The 19,960-nt window shown below is 47.0% G+C and overlaps 1 protein-coding gene across 4 annotated transcripts; it reads left to right on the top strand.

Annotated features, from left to right (window-relative positions):
* The first annotated feature begins 109 nt into the window (after positions 1 to 109).
* On the top strand, positions 110 to 18,705 carry cep43 (centrosomal protein 43). 4 transcript variants are annotated; one of them, XM_072362078.1, is made up of 20 exons: positions 110 to 278; positions 2,197 to 2,250; positions 2,321 to 2,375; positions 2,527 to 2,615; positions 5,103 to 5,240; positions 9,310 to 9,366; positions 9,449 to 9,519; positions 9,639 to 9,700; positions 9,785 to 9,846; positions 9,962 to 10,039; positions 10,251 to 10,292; positions 12,254 to 12,420; positions 12,792 to 12,848; positions 12,996 to 13,070; positions 15,129 to 15,188; positions 15,859 to 15,959; positions 18,112 to 18,171; positions 18,289 to 18,322; positions 18,388 to 18,475; positions 18,550 to 18,705. In XM_072362078.1, the coding sequence occupies exons 1-20, from the start codon at positions 195 to 197 to the stop codon at positions 18,628 to 18,630; spliced, it is 1,515 nt and encodes a 504-aa protein (XP_072218179.1). In that variant the 5' UTR covers positions 110 to 194; the 3' UTR covers positions 18,631 to 18,705. The 4 variants fall into 4 exon arrangements, with proteins under 4 accessions (XP_072218179.1, XP_072218180.1, XP_072218181.1 ...); XM_072362079.1 differs by lacking the exon at positions 10,251 to 10,292; XM_072362080.1 differs by lacking the exons at positions 12,996 to 13,070; positions 15,129 to 15,188.
* Positions 18,706 to 19,960: the final 1,255 nt, after the last annotated feature.

Genomic DNA, 19,960 nt, shown 5'->3' with positions numbered 1-19,960 from the left:
ATGTTGCTTTACAACATATTTATTTTAATTTTCCCAGCTAGCTACTGTACCACCTTCAGTCCTGTAGATGGCGCCATTATCCCACAAACTCAATAAAAGACAACAGAAGAAGAATGGATATTTCCGGGTTGTTTGTTTTGGTCTGTTGTCCTGGTAGCAGCAGTTAGCCTACATTAGCTAAGCTTCAGATAATCATGTCGGCCGCGGACGACGACACGGAGCTGAGAGACCTGCTGATCCAGAACCTGGAGAACAGCGGAGTTCTCAATAAGCTGAAGGTGTGAGAACAGAACTTTGTTCCGCTGTGCGGGGCTGCCGGTTAGCTCTGTGCTAGGCTAATGCTAGTTTCTTCTGTTAGCATTTTAAAGCATTTAGCATATCTAACTGTCTGAAGAGAGACTTTTTATGACCTGCTGACGCGTTTTACTGTCTGTGGATGTTTGAGGGGTTCGGTCCCATTAACTGTTAACTAGTTAACAACTAGTTAACGTGCGGGTTAATAATGGTACTAGTTGGAATGAGTTAAACGATACAGGAAGTGACTGTGACGTCAAACTACGTGGAAATCATGGACTTATGGCACAATCTATGAGAGGAAAATTACATTTAAAAAGCTGTTATTTATTTCCGTTTTTATTCCTGGAGAGGCAGTTTTATGTCTTCTATGTTAAACCTGATGTATTTTTCCTGTAAAATAACTTTAATCCCATAAAACAAGCTGCATCCGGTTTTAGAGCAGAATAATTCAACAGGAATGTCAGAAAACGTGTCACATGATGACCTAAAACATGCTGGAGCAGGCGGCTCCAGGTGAATTAGAAAGCTTTGTTATTGTCCTATGTTCCACACAATGAGAGTGCATTTATATAGCATTTATATAGCATTTATATAGCATTTATATAGCATTTATATGGCATTTATATGGCATTTATATGGCATTTATATAGCATTTATATAGCATTTATATAGCATTTATATAGCATTTATATGGCATTTATACGGCATTTATATGGCATTTATATAGCATTTATATGGCATTTATATGGCATTTATACGGCATTTATATGGCATTTATATAGCATTTATATAGCATTTATATAGCATTTATATAGCATTTATACGGCATTTATATGGCATTTATATAGCATTTATATAGCATTTATATAGCATTTATATAGCATTTATATGGCATTTATACGGCATTTATATGGCATTTATATAGCATTTATATAGCATTTATATAGCATTTATATAGCATTTATATGGCATTTATACGGCATTTATATGGCATTTATATAGCATTTATATGGCATTTATATGGCATTTATATAGCATTTATATGGCATTTATATGGCATTTATATGGCATTTATATGGCATTTATATAGCATTTATATGGCATTTATATAGCATTTATATGGCATTTATATGGCATTTATATAGCATTTATATGGCATTTATATGGCATTTATATAGCATTTATATAGCATTTATATGGCATTTATATGGCATTTATATAGCATTTATATGGCATTTATATAGCATTTATATAGCATTTATATAGCATTTATATAGCATTTATACGGCATTTATATGGCATTTATATAGCATTTATATGGCATTTATATGGCATTTATACGGCATTTATACAGCATTTATATAGCATTTATATAGCATTTATATGGCATTTATATGGCATTTATATAGCATTTATATAGCATTTATATGGCATTTATATAGCATTTATATGGCATTTATACGGCATTTATATGGCATTTATACAGCATTTATATAGCATTTATATAGCATTTATACGGCATTTATATAGCATTTATATGGCATTTATATAGCATTTATATGGCATTTATATGGCATTTATATGGCATTTATATAGCATTTATATGGCATTTATATGGCATTTATATGGCATTTATATAGCATTTATATGGCATTTATATAGCATTTATATAGCATTTATATTGCATTTATATGGCATTTATATAGCATTTATATGGCATTTATATGGCATTTATATGGCAGGTTCATGTTTATCAGGTGTTCTCAGGGTCCAGGGGAAGAAACTGCAGCTCTGAACTGACCTGCAGCACCTGCCTGGGAGGAGTCTGTCAGGGTGGAGATTAAATCAGACTTAATGTTGTTTCTCTGATGTTGTTCACCCTCATGTTGGCGCCTGCAGGCAGAGATGAGGGCAGCAGTGTTCCTGGCCATGGAGGACCAGGACAGACTGGAGGTGAGTTTCATTCCCCGTCAGGTGCTTTTCTCTCTCTGAGGCCTGTGTTAACGGTGGCTGTCGTCCTCAGAACAAAACTCCGCTGGTCAATGAGAACCTGAGGAAATGTCTGGACTCCAAAGACGGTGAGCTGCTGCTGTAGTTTCTGTTTGTCGCCACAGGGAGGCGCTGCTGCTCTGCCAGTGGCTGCCGGGCGCCCTCTGTGGCTTAAAATAATGCAAACATCAGCTGGTCCCAAACTGATTGTTTTCCTGACCCGGTTCTGTCTTCCTGCAGGTCGCCTGGTGGCCAGTCTGATTGTGGACTTCCTGCAGGTCTTTAACCTCGACTTCAGCCTCGCCGTTTTCCAGCCGGAGATCAACTCGGTGAGTTTCTGGCAGCAGAACAGAGCGCCTTCATCACAGGAACACACCTGTAAAGGTTTAACAGCATCTGTGGGACACAGGAGTCATCAGAACTCTCAGCGCCGGGTTCTGGAGGCGAGTCTGTGAACATAAACTGAACTGAATTAACTATGACATGATGTTTATTTATACTGCAACAGTAAAGTAGAAATAATCATCAAGTCAACCAGTTAAAATCTAAAATAAAATCCAGACAGGTTCTGATCGAGATTCAGTCCAATTCTCACAGAACCAGTTTAAAACCAGCAGAAACTTTCAGAAACTGAAACTTCTCTCTGATCCTGAGCTGCACGAGGCGACTGTGGAGAGAAAAAACTCCTTTTAACAGGAAGAAACCTCCATCAGAACCAGAACCAGGAAGAAACCTCCATCAGAACCAGAACCAGGAAGGGTCCATCTGCCTGGACCAGCTGGGGCTGAGAGGACAGGAAAGAGGGGACAACAAGCAGCGTAACACCAGGCCAGAGACACCTGCTGAGAGAGAGAAACACAAGTTAATGACAGCAATGATGTCATCTGTACATGGAGGGAGGAGAGGTGCATCATGGGAGCTCCCCCAGCAGGCTGGGCCTATAGCAGCAGAACTATGGGATGTTTCAGGCTCACCTGAGCCATCCCTAACTATAAGCTTTATCAGAAAGGAAAGTTTCATATGTGAGTCAGAGGACAGATTCTGATCAGAAAAGGTTCCTCGCTGTGGGACCAGGAGCCAAAGAAGAACCATCATATATGTATGTATATATATATATATATATATGTATATATGTGTATATATGTATATATGTATATATATGTATATATATATATATATGTATATATGTATATATGTATAAGTACAGCTGAGTATCATCAGCATAACAATGGAAATTTATGCCATGCTGTCTGATAATGTTACCTAATGGAAGCATGTACAAAGGGAAAAGAATCGGTCCAAGCACAGAACCCTGAGGAACTCCATGACTTACTCTGGTGTGTTTAGGACATGATGAAAATGATGTAAATCTAAGCTGAATAACAGCACAGAGCAGGTGCCGCTGAGTCAGTTATTGAGCAGCATGTGGCCACAGACTGACTCATGTTTCATCTCTGTGGTTTGTGGCTGTGAAAGTCGAAGGTGTTCAGTGTGCTGCAGAAACACCAGCCGGTGTTTTATTTTTCTCCATCATCTGGATCCTGACTGTTTGGACCGCTGTCACGGTGCGTTCAGGGACTCTGAGGACTGCTGGTTTTCTCCAGCAGTTCTCTGAGGAGTGACGTACGTCTGAGCTGCTCTCAGATCAGCGGGAGGCTGCCCCGGGGCCTCTACTCCGAGCTCCATCTGGATGGTGGAGCTCCTCCCCCCGGATGATGGAGCTCCTCCCCCCGGATGGTAGAGCTCCTCCCCTGGATGGTAGAGCTCCTCCCCTGGATGGTGGAGCTCCTCCCCTGGATGATGGAGCTCCTCCCCTGGATGATGGAGCTCCCCCCCGGATGCTAGAGCTCCTCCCCCCGGATGGTGGAGCTCCTCCCCCTGGATGCTAGAGCTCCTCCCCCCGGATGGTGGAGCTCCTCCCCCTGGATGGTGGAGCTCCTCCCCCCGGATGGTGGAGCTCCTCCCCCCGGATGGTGGAGCTCCTCCCCCCGGATGATGGAGCTCCTCCCCCCGGATGCTAGAGCTCCTCCCCCCGGATGGTGGAGCTCCTCCCCTGGATGGTGGAGCTCCTCCCCTGGAGGGTGGAGCTCCTCCCCCCGGATGGTGGAGCTCCTCCCCCTGGATGGTGGAGCTCCTCCCCCCGGATGGTGGAGCTCCTCCCCCCGGATGATGGAGCTCCTCCCCCCGGATGCTAGAGCTCCTCCCCCCGGATGGTGGAGCTCCTCCCCTGGATGGTGGAGCTTCTCCCCTGGATGGTGGAGCTCCTCCCCTGGAGGGTGGAGCTCCTCCCGGATGGTGGAGCTCCTCCCCTCGGATGGTGGAGCTCCTCCCCTCGGATGGTGGAGCTCCTCCCCCGGATGATGGAGCTCCTCCCCCCCAGATGGTGGAGCTCCTCCTCCCGGATGGTAGAGCTCCTCCCCCTGGATGGTGGAGCTCCTCCCCTGGATGGTGGAGCTCCTCCCCCCGGATGGTGGAGCTCCTCCCCCCGGATGATGGAGCTCCTCCCCCCCAGATGGTGGAGCTCCTCCTCCCGGATGGTAGAGCTCCTCCCCCTGGATGGTGGAGCTCCTCCCCTGGATGGTGGAGCTCCTCCCCCCGGATGGTGGAGCTCCTCCCCCCGGATGGTGGAGCTCCTCCCCCCGGATGCTAGAGCTCCTCCCCCCGGATGGTGGAGCTCCTCCCCCGGATGGTGGAGCTCCATCATGAGGGCCCAGCTCTGACTTTGTTTCTGCAGGAACCAAATGACCCAAAAAAGGGGAAAACCGCTCCAGATTTCTTTTGAACATAATAAATGAAACTGACCTGTGTGTCTGCAGCTGAACGGTATGGACAGCCGGGACCTGGTCTGCAGGGAGCTGGGTCTGAGCCAGTCGGACCTGAACCAGAACTCTCCGCTGCTGCTGGAGCTCGTCAGGAGAGGGCGGCACCGGGAGAAACCCTCCTCCCCCGCTGAGGTGAGACACGCCTGCTCAGGTGAGCAGTGTGAGGCTGCCGTGGTTCATGGGTGTGATGGTTTGTGCCGACAGGAACAGGGAACCGGCCCAAAGGTGAGCCCGCGGGTCGGTTTTAAAAAGGAAAATTACAATCATTGGTCCTGGGTTTGGTTTCAGGTTCAGCTGTGAAATAGTGAAGCTGATTTCCTCTGACAGGAGGTGGTTACTGTGAGAAGCTGTGATCTGGGTCACAGAGGAGGAGGAGGCAGAACTCTGGTTTCCTGTTGATTTCACCGTGTCCTGGTTTCACCGAGGTCACTGCTGTCATAATGATCAGCTGTGGTTGGACCGGAGTGTAACTTTCAGTCTTCTCACACTGTTCAGAGTCCTGATCAGCTTCATTTCTTCATGTTTTAAATAAAAACAGGAAGCAGCTGCAGAGATTCAGTCTTCAGGAATAGTTCTCCAGGCTTCTTGAAGGACATCCCAAAGCTCTTCTTTGGATGTGGGCTGCCTTTTGTTCCGTTCTCTGTCAGATGATCCCACACTGCTTCAATAATGTTGAGGTCCGGGCTCTGGGGAGGATTCATCCCTCCATAAGACCTGTTGCCACTGATTTTCAGTCCACTTCTTGTGTCATTTGGCACAGCTCAGCCTTTTCTCCCTGTTTCCCTTCCTTAAGAACGGCTTCTTGACAGCCACCCTTCCATGGAGACCATTTCTGATGAGGCTTGGGCCAACAGTAGATGGATCAGCTGAAGGTCCAGATGCATCTCTCAGGTCCTGTCAGGTCACAGCTGGATTTTTTCCTCTTTCTTAAGGACATCACTTTCAGATCCTGTTCATCTGCTGGAGATAGTTTTTTAGGCCTGACACTTCTTCTTTTGTCCTCCACTTGTCCAGTTTCCTCAAATGTTTTAAGGACACACTGCACACCAGGCTGAGATATGCCAAGTTTTCAGCTAATAGCTCTTTGGGAATCACCTTGTTGCTGCAGAAATCCTATTTTCTGTCTGTCAAACTGTGTTTTCTTTGCTGTTTTTCATAGATGCAGCTAAAGAAATGGGAACAAATGATGTGTCTTTGTGACAAAGTGCCTAAAGATCCAGTTTAAAACGTCTTCTTTGCTAAGTTGTCTGTTCTGTGTCGACACAACACTGGTTCATCCCTTGAGTTAGGAGCCTTTTTTCTGCCTGAAGGGTTCAAAGGTCAGAGTTAAGTGTCTGAACAAAGAAAAAACACTGAAAATGCTCAGGAAAAAGGACTGAAGATGAGGGAAAAAGCAGAAAATGTCCATAGAAAAACTGTGAAAGAGCTTCAGAAAGCTGCAGAACTATTGATCAGGACACTTTAAAGGTTTCAGAAAGCTGCAGAACTATTGATCAGGACACTTTAAAGGTTACAGAAAGCTGCAGAACTATTGATCAGGACACTTTAAAGGCTTCAGAAAGCTGCAGAACTGTTGATCAGGACACTTTAAAGGTATCAGAAAGCTGCAGAACTATTGATCAGGACACTTTAAAGGTTACAGAAAGCTGCAGAACTATTGATCAGGACACTTTAAAGGTTACAGAAAGCTGCAGAACTGTTGATCAGGACACTTTAAAGGTTTCAGAAAGCTGCAGAACTATTGATCAGGACACTTTAAAGGTTACAGAAAGCTGCAGAACTGTTGATCAGGACACTTTAAAGGTTACAGAAAGCTGCAGAACTGTTGATCAGGACACTTTAAAGGTTACAGAAAGCTGCAGAACTATTGATCAGGACACTTTAAAGGTTACAGAAAGCTGCAGAACTGTTGATCAGGACACTTTAAAGGTTACAGAAAGCTGCAGAACTGTTGATCAGGACACTTTAAAGGTTTCAGAAAGCTGCAGAACTATTGATCAGGACACTTTAAAGGTTACAGAAAGCTGCAGAACTATTGATCAGGACACTTTAAAGGTTTCAGAAAGCTGCAGAACTATTGATCAGGACACTTTAAAGGTTACAGAAAGCTGCAGAACTGTTGATCAGGACACTTTAAAGGTTACAGAAAGCTGCAGAACTATTGATCAGGACACTTTAAAGGTTACAGAAAGCTGCAGAACTATTGATCAGGACACTTTAAAGGTTTCAGAAAGCTGCAGAACTATTGATCAGGACACTTTAAAGGTTTCAGAAAGCTGCAGAACTGTTGATCAGGACACTTTAAAGGTTTCAGAAAGCTGCAGAACTATTGATCAGGACACTTTAAAGGTTTCAGAAAGCTGCAGAACTGTTGATCAGGACACTTTAAAGGTTTCAGAAAGCTGCAGAACTATTGATCAGGACACTTTAAAGGTTTCAGAAAGCTGCAGAACTATTGATCAGGACACTTTAAAGGTTTCAGAAAGCTGCAGAACTATTGATCAGGACACTTTAAAGGTTACAGAAAGCTGCAGAACTGTTGATCAGGATACTTTAAAGGTTTCAGAAAGCTGCAGAACTATTGATCAGGACACTTTAAAGGTTACAGAAAGCTGCAGAACTATTGATCAGGACACTTTAAAGGTTTCAGAAAGCTGCAGAACTATTGATCAGGACACTTTAAAGGTTTCAGAAAGCTGCAGAACTATTGATCAGGACACTTTAAAGGTTTCAGAAAGCTGCAGAACTGTTGATCAGGACACTTTAAAGGTTACAGAAAGCTGCAGAACTGTTGATCAGGATACTTTAAAGGTTTCAGAAAGCTGCAGAACTATTGATCAGGACACTTTAAAGGTTACAGAAAGCTGCAGAACTATTGATCAGGACACTTTAAAGGTCACAGAAAGCTGCAGAACTGTTGATCAGGACACTTTAAAGGTTTCAGAAAGCTGCAGAACTATTGATCAGGACACTTTAAAGGTTTCAGAAAGCTGCAGAACTATTGATCAGGACACTTTAAAGGTTACAGAAAGCTGTAGAACTGTTGATCAGGACACTTTAAAGGTTTCAGAAAGCTGCAGAACTATTGATCAGGACACTTTAAAGGTTTCAGAACGCTGCAGAACTATTGATCAGGACACTTTAAAGGTTTCAGAACGCTGCAGAACTATTGATCAGGACACTTTAAAGGTTTCAGAACGCTGCAGAACTATTGATCAGGACACTTTAAAGGTTTCAGAAAGCTGCAGAACTATTGATCAGGACACTTTAAAGGTTTCAGAACGCTGCAGAACTGTTGATCAGGACACTTTAAAGGTTTCAGAACGCTGCAGAACTATTGATCAGGACACTTTAAAGGTTACAGAAAGCTGTAGAACTGTTGATCAGGACACTTTAAAGGTTTCAGAAAGCTGCAGAACTGTTGATCAGGACACTTTAAAGGTTTCAGAAAGCTGCAGAACTGTTGATCAGGACACTTTAAAGGTTTCAGAAAGCTGCAGAAGTGTTGATCAGGACACTTTAAAGGTTTCAGAAAGCTGCAGAACTGCTGATCAGGACACTTTAAAGGTTTCAGAAAGCTGCAGAACTGTTGATCAGGACACTTTAAAGGCTTCAGAAAGCTGCAGAACTGTTGATCAGGACACTTTAAAGGTTTCAGAAAGCTGCAGAACTATTGATCAGGACACTTTAAAGGTTACAGAAAGCTGCAGAACTGTTGATCAGGACACTTTAAAGGTTTCAGAAAGCTGCAGAACTATTGATCAGGACACTTTAAAGGTTTCAGAAAGCTGCAGAACTGTTGATCAGGACACTTTAAAGGTTACAGAAAGCTGCAGAACTATTGATCAGGACACTTTAAAGGTTTCAGAAAGCTGCAGAACTATTGATCAGGACACTTTAAAGGTTACAGAAAGCTGCAGAACTATTGATCAGGACACTTTAAAGGTTTCAGAAAGCTGCAGAACTGTTGATCAGGACACTTTAAAGGTTACAGAAAGCTGCAGAACTATTGATCAGGACACTTTAAAGGTTTCAGAAAGTCCGGCTGCTTGAATCCGTTTCTCATCGGTCGCCATCAGCTGGTTTGTCGTGAATAAACGGTGCGTTTTTGTGTTTTCGTGCACTTTGGCCAGCAGGTGGCGCTGCAGTTCCTCTGATACTCATTTTCCCCTGAACTCTTCTTCTGTCCTTTCCATCGCAGGAACCTTCTCAGAACCAGATCGCATACGCCCAGAAGAGGTTTGACTTTTACGACAAGGTGAGTGTGACGCTCTGATGACATCATACTCACAGGTGATCGGCTCCGGCCAATCACAGAGCGCGTTTCATTGCTCCTGCAGGATCAGAGCGGCTGTGTTGCAAGAGAAGATCTGCAGAGCGTCTTCACAGATTTACTCCCGTCTCTGAACAGGTAGGAGCATTTAAATGAGTTTAAAGCCATTTAATGAGAGCAGGTCTGTAGGGTTAGGGTGGACCGGTACCAGAACCGGTACCAGAACCGGACCCAGACCTTCATGTGTGTGTCTGCAGGAACATGTTGGAGCGCTTCATCTCCGATGAGCTCAGAGCTGCAGACAGAAGCTTCTCCAGCAGTAAGAGCCTCTCAACACGCTCCGATCGGATCTGCTGGACCAGAACCAAGAGGTTCTGACAGCTTTCTGTTCTGTTTGTTGCAGCAGTCGACTTCCAGCTGTTCCAGGAGATGTACGAGCGTCTCTTCAGTCAGTGCAGAAGTGTGGTGAGAGCCTGCTGACCTGCATCTGCTCCGTCAGCAGAACCCTGTTCTGACCCAAAGCTGCTGCCAGCCGATCCGAATAAGTCCAAACATCCTTCTGCTGCTGCTCTGTCTGCAGGTCGTCCAGGACTCGGACCTTCAGCGAGCCCCAGAGCAGGGTCCCGAAGACAAAGCCGGGCCTGCAGCTGTCAGTAAGGTGCGTTCGGGTGACTCGGGTATGAGCGGAGATCGGGTTTGTGTTTCTTTAAGCTTCATCAGCTTCCGTTTCCAGACCAATGAGAAAAGTGTCAGCATCTGGAGCAGCTGGAGGCTCAGATGGAGCGTAGTTTGCACTAAAGAGCCGGTCCAATAAGACAGCTCAGTTTCAGGTGTGTGGCGCTGACAGTTGGTGTTCCTGTTGTGCACAGATCCCCAGATATAGAGGCCAGAGGAGTCAGACTGCAGCCAAGGTAACTCGATGAGCAGCAGAGGGCGGAGCTTCACGCTAACTTTCACTTTGAATAAACCTCACCTGAGTTCACTAACTCTGACCTCCAGACTGGCTTCATCTGTATGTTCCTTCGTCATCTTCCTGGTTTTAGATGTTAAGAGTGAAACTGAAGTGGTGACCTCTGACCTCTGAGCCTTCTGTCCCCACAGAGCTTTACGTTTCCTTCCTGAACTCATTCATGAGTCTCAGACGATTCTTTACTCGAGTCCCTTCCTGCTAACAGGCCCTGAACTCCTTTAAAGCGCTGAAGGCTGTTTCCAGGTAACGGTTCCTCCCTCAGAGCTGCAGCCGGCGTCTCTTTCAAAGATCCGAGCCTCTCTGCGGCGTTCTGTCAGCAGAACTCAGACTCTGGAGGAGGCGCTGAAAGCTGATGAGAAACTGAGGCTGAGGTCAGAGAGACAGAAACAGTCGGGCTGCAGCGCTGCCTCCGGGTCGGGCTGAGTCTCTGCCTCAGCTGGAGCAGTTTCAGCATCTCTGGACCTGGTTCTGAACCTCTGGGTCGGGCTGAGTCTCTGCCTCAGCTGGAGCAGTTTCAGCTTCTCTGGTTCTGGTTCTGAACCTCCGGGTCGGGCTGAGTCCCTGCCTCAGCTGGAGCAGTTTCAGCATCTCTGGACCTGGTTCTGATCCTCCGGGTCGGGCTGAGTCTCTGCCTCAGCTGGAGCAGTTTCAGCATCTCTGGACCTGGTTCTGAACCTCCGGGTCGGGCTGAGTCTCTGCCTCAGCTGGAGCAGTTTCAGCTTCTCTGGACCTGGTTCTGATCCTCCGGGTCGGGCTGAGTCTCTGCCTCAGCTGGAGCAGTTCCAGCTTCTCTGGACCTGGTTCTGAACCTCTGGGTCGGGATGAGTCTCTGCCTCAGCTGGAGCAGTTTCAGCATCTCTGGTTCTGGTTCTCAGTGATGGTGAGTTGGATCAGAGATGGACAGACGGATCGGGGCTTCGTCAGCAGTAATGAGGGCGCTGCTCCGGTCCGTTTGGTGAAGCTGAGCCGGAAGGAGAAGCTTTCAGGTTCCTGCTCCATCTTTGTTCCAACCCTCACCTGAGCTCACAGATCTGGGTTCTGACCCAAAGAAGGAGGTCGTGGACTCTGAGGAGAGGACCGTTACTTTGACAGGAAGTGATGTCAGCTCTGCTCTGACTGGACACGCCCACTTCAGTTTCCTCCGACTTAGCTGCTGGGTTCAGTAAAATCAAACTAACTCACCTGTTGATCCAGGTGATTCAGCTCAGAGGGGATTTATTTCTGTTTGTTCCACCTCCATAAAGCAGGAGGTCCTGGAGGTACCAGACGTTTATCCACTTCCTGTTTGGTTGAGCCCGTCTGAAGCAGTTTAAGCCCCGCCTCCCTGTGACATAAATCCCGTCTGAATGCAGCTGAAGTCGCTTTAAAGGCAGTTTGATCTCCGGTGAATTCTCAGATAAAAGCTGCAGTTTTAGAAGCTCTGTTTTTCACTCTGAGTCTCACTCTGAGTTCAGAGTTACCTCAGAATGAGTAGAGAGAGGGAAAGCCCCTCAGGTGGTGAAACTGTCCGACCTTCATCGGCTCAGACGTGTGACCGGGTGCCAGCGACCCGCTGAAATACACCACAGAGCTCAGAGAGACGGCCATGAACTAAAGAAGCCCCCAAAGGGAGAGCAGCCGGCCGGCAGCACAGCAGAGAGGGACGAGGCGCTCTACCGGGGCAGAGCGACCACATGAACCTCTGCTGGTTGCTGGAATGACTCAAAGAGTAAAATGATGATTTATTTTCAATCAGGTTTGAATAAAAACGCAGTTCTTTGGTTACTGTGAGACCGAGCCGACACCTTAAGTCCGGTTCAGCAGGTTTTATTTGAGAATTCGTGGAGAATTCGCTGCCTCCTCGCTCTTCATCACCTCCTGCCGCTGTGAACGTTTCCCCTGAACTTGTGTCGTGTTGCTCAGGACTCGGAGCGCGCTCTGGGTAAAGCAGACCTCCAGCAGCAGGCGTCCCACAACAGAACCGCCTCCTCAGCTGTGAGGAAGGAGCAACTGGACCTGGAGGGCGACCCGGACGAGGGAGACTCGTTCTTCGACGACCCGCTGCCTAAACCAGAGAAGACGTACGGCTGGTGAGGACGTTTGGTTCCTGCGTCACGTGTCCCAGCAAAGTATTTACAGACTGTTTTATTCTTAAAGTTCTGAGCAGAAAGTTTCTGCACCAAAGTTCAGCCTCATGGTCTCAGCTGCTGTCAGAGGGCAGATTTACAGCCATGTTTAGAGGCCGAATTCATCAAACTATACCAGAAAAACTCAATAAATGTGATAGAAACTCTACAGAAAATAAGTAAAAAATCTCTTAAATACAATGAAAATATTTCTTAACCCAAAAAGAATTCCCAAAGCCCCCAGAGATTTAACTTTAAAGTATCCATAGACCCAGAATATAAAGAGCAGAACAGTCCTGAATGTTGTCCTCTGTGTCTCTCTGCTGCCTCTGAAGTCAAAGCTCTCCCATCGGAGAACAGGACTCTTCACAGAGGACCAGCAGTCTCAAAGAGTGAGTATCACACCGGAGACAGCAGAAGAAAAGATGTTTGTTCCCCTAAAAGGAAGGTTTCCTCCTCCTTCTTCTTCTTCTTCTTCTTTGTCTTTGTGTCTGTGCAGCTCGTCTCACCTGTCTGTCCTTTACCTGTTCTCCCTGTAGCGCGGCCCCTCTGAGGGAGGAGAGTCTCTCTGCGCCCGCCGTCTCCCCCATGAGACGAGGCAAGAGCCTCAGCGAGTGAGTGTGCACGTCCAATCAGACGGTCAGATCTCAGCACGTCCAATCAGACGGTCAGATCTCAGCACGTCCAATCAGACGGTCAGATCTCAGCACGTCCAATCAGACGGTCAGATCTCAGCATGATGTCAGACTGAGGCGGAGCGTCATTAACGCCTGGCCTGAAGCGATTCGATGCTACGATGCTTCGATGTTACGATGCTTCGATGTTACTATGCTACGATGCTTCGATGTTACGATGCTTCGATGTTACGATGCTTCGATGTTACTATGCTACGATGTTACGATGCTTCGATGCGTCGATGTTACGATGCTTCGATGTTACGATGCTTCGATGTTACGATGCGTCGATGTTACGATGCTTCGATGCTACGATGTTACGATGCTTCGATGTTACGATGCGTCGATGCTACGATGTTACGATGCGTCGATGTTACAATGCTTCGATGTTACGATGTTACGATGCTTCGATGTTACGATGCTTCGATGTTACGATGCTTCGATGTTACGATGTTACGATGCTTCGATGTTACTATGGTACGATGTTACTATGCTATGATGTTACGATGCGCCGATGTTACGATGCGTCGATGTTACAATGCTTCGAGGTTACGATGTTACGATGCTTCGATGTTACGATGCGTCGATGTTACGATGCGTCGATGTTACGATGCGTCGATGTTACGATGCTTCGATGCTACGATGTTACGATGCTTCGATGTTACGATGCGTCGATGTTACGATGCTTCAGTGTTACGATGTTACGATGCGTCGATGTTACGATGTTACGATGCGTCGATGTTACAATGCTTCGAGGTTACGATGTTACGATGCGTCGATGTTACGATGCGCCGATGTTACGATGCGTCGATGCTACGATGTTACGATGCGTCGATGTTACGATGCTTCGATGTTACGATGCGTCGATGTTACGATGCGTCGATGTTACGATGCTTCGATGCTACGATGTTACGATGCTTCGATGTTACAATGCTTCGAGGTTACGATGTTACGATGCTTCGATGTTACGATGCTTCGATGTTACGATGCTTCGATGTTACGATGCTTCGATGTTACGATGCTTCGATGTTACTATGGTACGATGTTACTATGCTACGATGTTACGATGCGCCGATGTTACGATGCGTCGATGCTACGATGCTACGATGTTACGATGTTTCGATGTTACGATGTTACGATGCTTCGATGTTACGATGCGTCGATGCGTTGTTGTTTTGATTAACTCGCACCAACACGTTCTGCTCAGCGGTCGCCCTGTTTCACACGGACTTATTATTACTGTCGCACAACGTGCACACGCACATGCTGCGTTTGTAGCAGCTTGATTTGTCTTTTTAAATTTTTTGATAGTTATTTATAGATTATAGATTAATGATTTATTGGAATAATTGATTAACTAAATAAACATTTGCTCCATCGATGCTGCATCGGTGCTGATAAAAAACGAGCTAATGCCTGCTGTTCAATCGTCCTGTTATCAATATCATCATCAGCAGTAACTGTGGCCACAAGCTGATTGATAATGTAAATGTTCCTCTTTTAAATGGGAGATATTCCAATGCGATTGATCGATTGGAAACTAGATTACCTAACCTAACGATCAATAACAGCCGATAACCGTCTGAACCTTCTGTCAGATGGAGGAAACGTTATTATCTGTCCACAGATCAATCATCCTCTCTGACTGGACGATTGATCGATCGGCCGTCTGATTGATTGCTGTGGATATCCCAGCATGCAGCGGGCATGAACAGCGGCCCTCTGTGGTGTCAGAGCTGCTCGGCTGAGGCGGCGGCCCTCAGGGACGCCTGTAACACGGTCAGATTACACTTTGCCGCCGGCGCCATGAAACTTTAATGATGAGTGAGGAGAACGCCGCTCGCTGAGGCGAGAGAAGCCAGCCGAGCAGCTCAGAGCTTCGCCGGGTTTGACTTTCATCACATTAAACACTCCTGAACGTGTTCCTGAGCGGCTGAATGCACTCACTGTCTCTATGTCCTCTTCTTCTTCTTCTTCTTCTCCTTCCTCTGGGCTCAGCCTCTCTGTCCTGCCTGCCTGCGATCCCGCCTCTGATCACGGTTGCAGCTCTGAGCTCAGGTGAGCTGCAGGTGTGCAGGACCAAATCAGCCTTTATTTAGCCTGAATAAAAGACCAGACTGCTAAGATCTGCTTCTAACCTCCTTAAAGCTGAGCTGCAGCTTCAGTTTCTTTAAATTCAGCAGATCTTTCTCAGTTTAGAACAGCTCTGAAACTGTTTCTGCTCACCTCTGAAATAAATACCTGATGTCAGATGTAAAGATGAAATATTTCTAATGAAACACTGAAATGTGGGGATGGCGTTCAGATGAAGTTTTAAACCACAAACTTTACTGAATGACTTTCAGCTCAGTGTCAGTCAGTTTGTGTCAGAATAAATGAAAGTGGGCCCAGGACCGGTCCATGGGGAACACCTTTGGTCACATCGGTTAACCCAGGTTGGTCCTGGTTGGTCCTGTTCCACAGATTTTAGTAAACTCTCAGAACGCTGTTTAAAAGTAAAACTTTAATACCACAGAAGAAGTTCTGAGGGTCTCTTTCTTTAGTTTTGGTCCCATTCGAGGACGTCATGTTCTGCTGGTTAACGGTGAAACTGTTGAGCCCTCAGATAGGACCCAAGACCCTGAACAGCACGACTGAGAACAGCTACAGAACTTTCTGGGGTTCATCATGAATCAGGTGTGAGAAGTTTAACCTGCGAAGGTGTCTAAGAATCCTTTCTGCTCCACAGGAAGGTGGAGGCCCCGGGGACCAGGGGGGGTCCAGTCGGGTCCCAGTCTGACACCCAGAGACCAGGAAGCAGCTCGTCGGAGCCGATCCACAGCAGAAACGGTCAGTTTCGGACCTCACCATGGACCGAACTTCACGTAACAAAGCTCAGAAACTGTTCCTGTTTTAAATCGGGTCACCTGACAGCAGATGAGTCATTTAAAAACTCCTTTAATGCTCCGATTCTGAAGAATACTTTAATTTAAGATTAATTTTCTAACTCGGATGAAGGGCTCACCTTCTTCTGTTCCTCAGCCAACGACAAACGGACAGAAACGAACGTCCTGTAGAAGCCTTGCTGCTGGCTGAACCTCTCTGGGACCAGAACTCCACAGTTCGGTTCTGAAAGGTTCTTCCACAGCGGGTCGACACACCTGAGCTTAAACCAACGGGTTCAAACCAACGGGTTCGAACCAACTGGTTCAAACCAACGGGTTCGAACCAACGGGTTCAAACCAACGGGTTCAAACCAACGGGTTTAAACCAACGGGTTCAAACCAACGGGTTTAAACCAACTGGTTCAAACCAACTGGTTCAAACCAACAGGTTCAAACCAACTGGTTCAAACCAACGGGTTCAAACCAACGGGTTCAAACCAACAGGTTTAAACCAACGGGTTCAAACCAACGGGTTCAAACCAACGGGTTCAAACCAACGGGTTCAAACCAACGGGTTTAAACCAACTGGTTCAAACCAACGGGTTCAAACCAACGGGTTCAAACCAACTGGTTCAAACCAACGGGTTTAAACCAACTGGTTCAAACCAACGGGTTCAAACCAACGGGTTCAAACCAACGGGTTTAAACCAACGGGTTCAAACCAACGGGTTCAAACCAACGGGTTCAAACCAACGGGTTCAAACCAACTGGTTCAAACCAACGGGTTCAAACCAACGGGTTCAAACCAACTGGTTCAAACCAACGGGTTTAAACCAACGGGTTCAAACCAACGGGTTCAAACCAACGGGTTCAAACCAACGGGTATAAACCAACGGGTTTAAACCAACGGGTTCAAACCAACGGGTTCAAACCAACGGGTTCAAACCAACGGGTTCAAACCAACGGGTTCAAACCAACGGGTTTAAACCAACTGGTTCAAACCAACGGGTTCAAACCAACGGGTTTAAACCAACGGGTTCAAACCAACGGGTTCAAACCAACGGGTTCAAACCAACGGGTTCAAACCAACGGGTTCAAACCAACGGGTATAAACCAACGGGTTCAAACCAACGGGTTCAAACCAACGGGTTCAAACCAACGGGTTCAAACCAACGGGTTCAAACCAACTGGTTCAAACCAACGGGTTTAAACCAACGGGTTCAAACCAACGGGTTCAAACCAACGGGTTCAAACCAACTGGTTCAAACCAACGGGTTCAAACCAACGGGTTTAAACCAACGGGTTCAAACCAACGGGTTCAAACCAACTGGTTCAAACCAACGGGTTCAAACCAACGGGTTCAAACCAACGGGTTCAAACCAACGGGTTTAAACCAACGGGTTCAAACCAACTGGTTCAAACCAACGGGTTCAAACCAACGGGTTCAAACCAACTGGTTCAAACCAACGGGTTTAAACCAACGGGTTCAAACCAACGGGTTCAAACCAACGGGTTCAAACCAACGGGTATAAACCAACGGGTTCAAACCAACGGGTTCAAACCAACGGGTTCAAACCAACGGGTTCAAACCAACGGGTTCAAACCAACGGGTTCAAACCAACGGGTTCAAACCAACGGGTTCAAACCAACGGGTTTAAACCAACGGGTTCAAACCAACGGGTTCAAACCAACGGGTTCAAACCAACGGGTTCAAACCAACGGGTTCAAACCAACGGGTTTAAACCAACGGGTTCAAACCAACGGGTTCAAACCAACGGGTTCAAACCAACGGGTTTAAACCAACGGGTTCAAACCAACGGGTTCAAACCAACGGGTTCAAACCAACGGGTTCAAACCAACGGGTTCAAACCAACGGGTTCAAACCAACGGGTTCAAACCAACGGGTTCAAACCAACGGGTTTAAACCAACGGGTTCAAACCAACGGGTTTAAACCAACGGGTTCAAACCAACGGGTTCAAACCAACGGGTTTAAACCAACGGGTTCAAACCTACAGTCTGAGCTCAGAAACATCGGAGCAAATCAAACCGACTCATCTGTTCTCCAGAACCCGGCTGCTCCATCCGTCAGTTCAAATCAAACGTTTCTGTCCTGCAGGAGCTTCCAGAGACAAAGGCTTCAGAGCTCAGAGCGACAGATCAGCGTCTCCGCACCTCGGTAGGATTCATCCTTCAGTTCAGCTGCCGTTAGCGGGAGCGGTTTGCATAAAGCCTGATTTAAGGGAACCCGCTTCACTGTGTGAAGCTGTTAACGGACGTGTTTCTGTTTCCTCAGACGATGACGTGGAATACGACGATGACTTCAACAGGTACGACTCAGCGTTTTCCAGCTGTGAGCAGATGTTCACAGACTAACAGACTCTGCTTGTTTCAGCCATCGGTCGGACCTCTCCAAGAGCGAGCTGAGCATCGGCGAGGAGATCGAGGAGGTTTCCATCGAGGGTCCCGACCACAGCGATAAGGTGAGGTCACGTTTCTGAGCGCCGGCTGCTGTCGGTTCACTTTAAACATTCAACCTGCTGCCGCTGTTTTGCAGTTTGATGAAACCACGCAGGACCTGAGCGTCTCTCAGCTCAGCCAGAGTCACGCTGCCGACTACATGGAGGACGTGGCCTGAATCTCCCATCATGCACCTCTTCGTATTTAAGTCTGTACAGTTTCAGTGAACCAATAAAAGCATTTGTTTGTCAGAGCTGACGGAGACGAGCTGTTATTCGCTGTCAGTTTCTGTATTTATCAGACGCTTTTATCCAAAGAGACTTACAAATGAAGATATAACAGCTTTATAAAAAGCTAACAATAAGCTAACAAAAAGCTAACAATAAGCTAACAATAAGCTAACAATAAGCTAACAATAAGCTCCATAGAAGGAACCCAGGAGTCGGACTCTGTCAGAGGGGACAGAGCAGAGATAGGGTGCAGGCATAGAAGGAAGAGCAGAAAGATAAAGTGCAGAGATAGAGGGGGGAGGGAAGTACAAGGTAAGTGCTGGGATAGGAGATGCTCTCTGAAGAGCTGGGTTTTCAGGAGCTTCTTGAAGATAGACAGGGACGCCCCTGTTCTGGTAGCGCTCGGTAGGTCATTCCACCATCGTGGGACGACACATGAACAGAGTTTGGATTGTCTTAGGCGTGGTGTAGGAGCTGCTAGACGACAATCCTGGAACCAACGGAGGGACCCAGTTGGGACAGAAGCCTTTGCAAGAGCATTCAAGTAGATGGAGCCGTTCCATTAAGCTCTTTGTAGCTAACATCAGGGACTTGGATCTGATGCTAAGGGCAGCCAGAGGAGCTCAATGAACAGAGGGGGGGCGTGTTCTTTTAGGCTGATCCAAGACCAGACGCACCGCCAGGACTGTTTCCTGAAGACGTTAACAGGTTTGTTGGGTTACGTCGGTCTGTGAGCAGCAGGAGCAGGAGGAGGAGCTTCCTAACTCTAAGGCAACAGGCCTGAAGCGGCTCCTTGGGACTCTCAGGTACCGGCACCACACAGGAAGTCTTCCACAGACTTTCTCCAGGCTCAGCCTGACCCCCCACAGCTGGTCGGGCCTTCCTGGCCTTGATCTTTTTAAGTCAACTCCTCACCTGATCATCTGCTGTCGAGGTGGGGGTCGGGTGGGAGTCTCAGGGGGAGGGAGGAAAGCCAGAATCAAATCTATTGAGGAGCAGATTCAGTTCATCTGCCTGCTGGCTTCTTTCTGTGGCCTGCAGACATCCCTGGTGTTGTTCTGCTTCTCCAGTTTCCTCCTGCAGCCGTCCTTCCCCTCCTGGAGGGGCGGGGTGAACACAGCGACCCGGGGGGGTGAGGTTGAGGCGAGGCGTCCTTGATGTTTGCACACAGAAGGTCCAAAGCTTTCTGTTTCACACTGGGTGAAGGTGGGGAGGGCAGAGAGGCAGAGTCTCCAGAGATGAGGAGGAGGAGGGATTCGGGTGCTGGTTTGAAGCTGA

Source organism: Leuresthes tenuis, unplaced genomic scaffold (assembly GCF_036924035.1).
Source record: "Leuresthes tenuis unplaced genomic scaffold, fLeuTen1.0.hap1 SCAF_13, whole genome shotgun sequence".
Classification (NCBI taxonomy): Eukaryota; Metazoa; Chordata; class Actinopteri; order Atheriniformes; family Atherinopsidae; genus Leuresthes; species Leuresthes tenuis.
This window is presented reverse-complemented; position numbering and strand designations above follow the sequence as displayed.

Bases quoted from the DNA above. Each gene is read 5' to 3' on its own strand.
- cep43 (XM_072362078.1), top strand. From the start codon at position 195: ATGTCGGCCGCGGACGACGACACGGAGCTGAGAGACCTGCTGATCCAG. The intron at 9,520-9,638 runs GTAGGAGCATTT...GTGTGTCTGCAG, and splicing joins TTACTCCCGTCTCTGAACAG to GAACATGTTGGAGCGCTTCA. The intron at 12,421-12,791 runs GTGAGGACGTTT...CTGCCTCTGAAG, and splicing joins CCAGAGAAGACGTACGGCTG to TCAAAGCTCTCCCATCGGAG.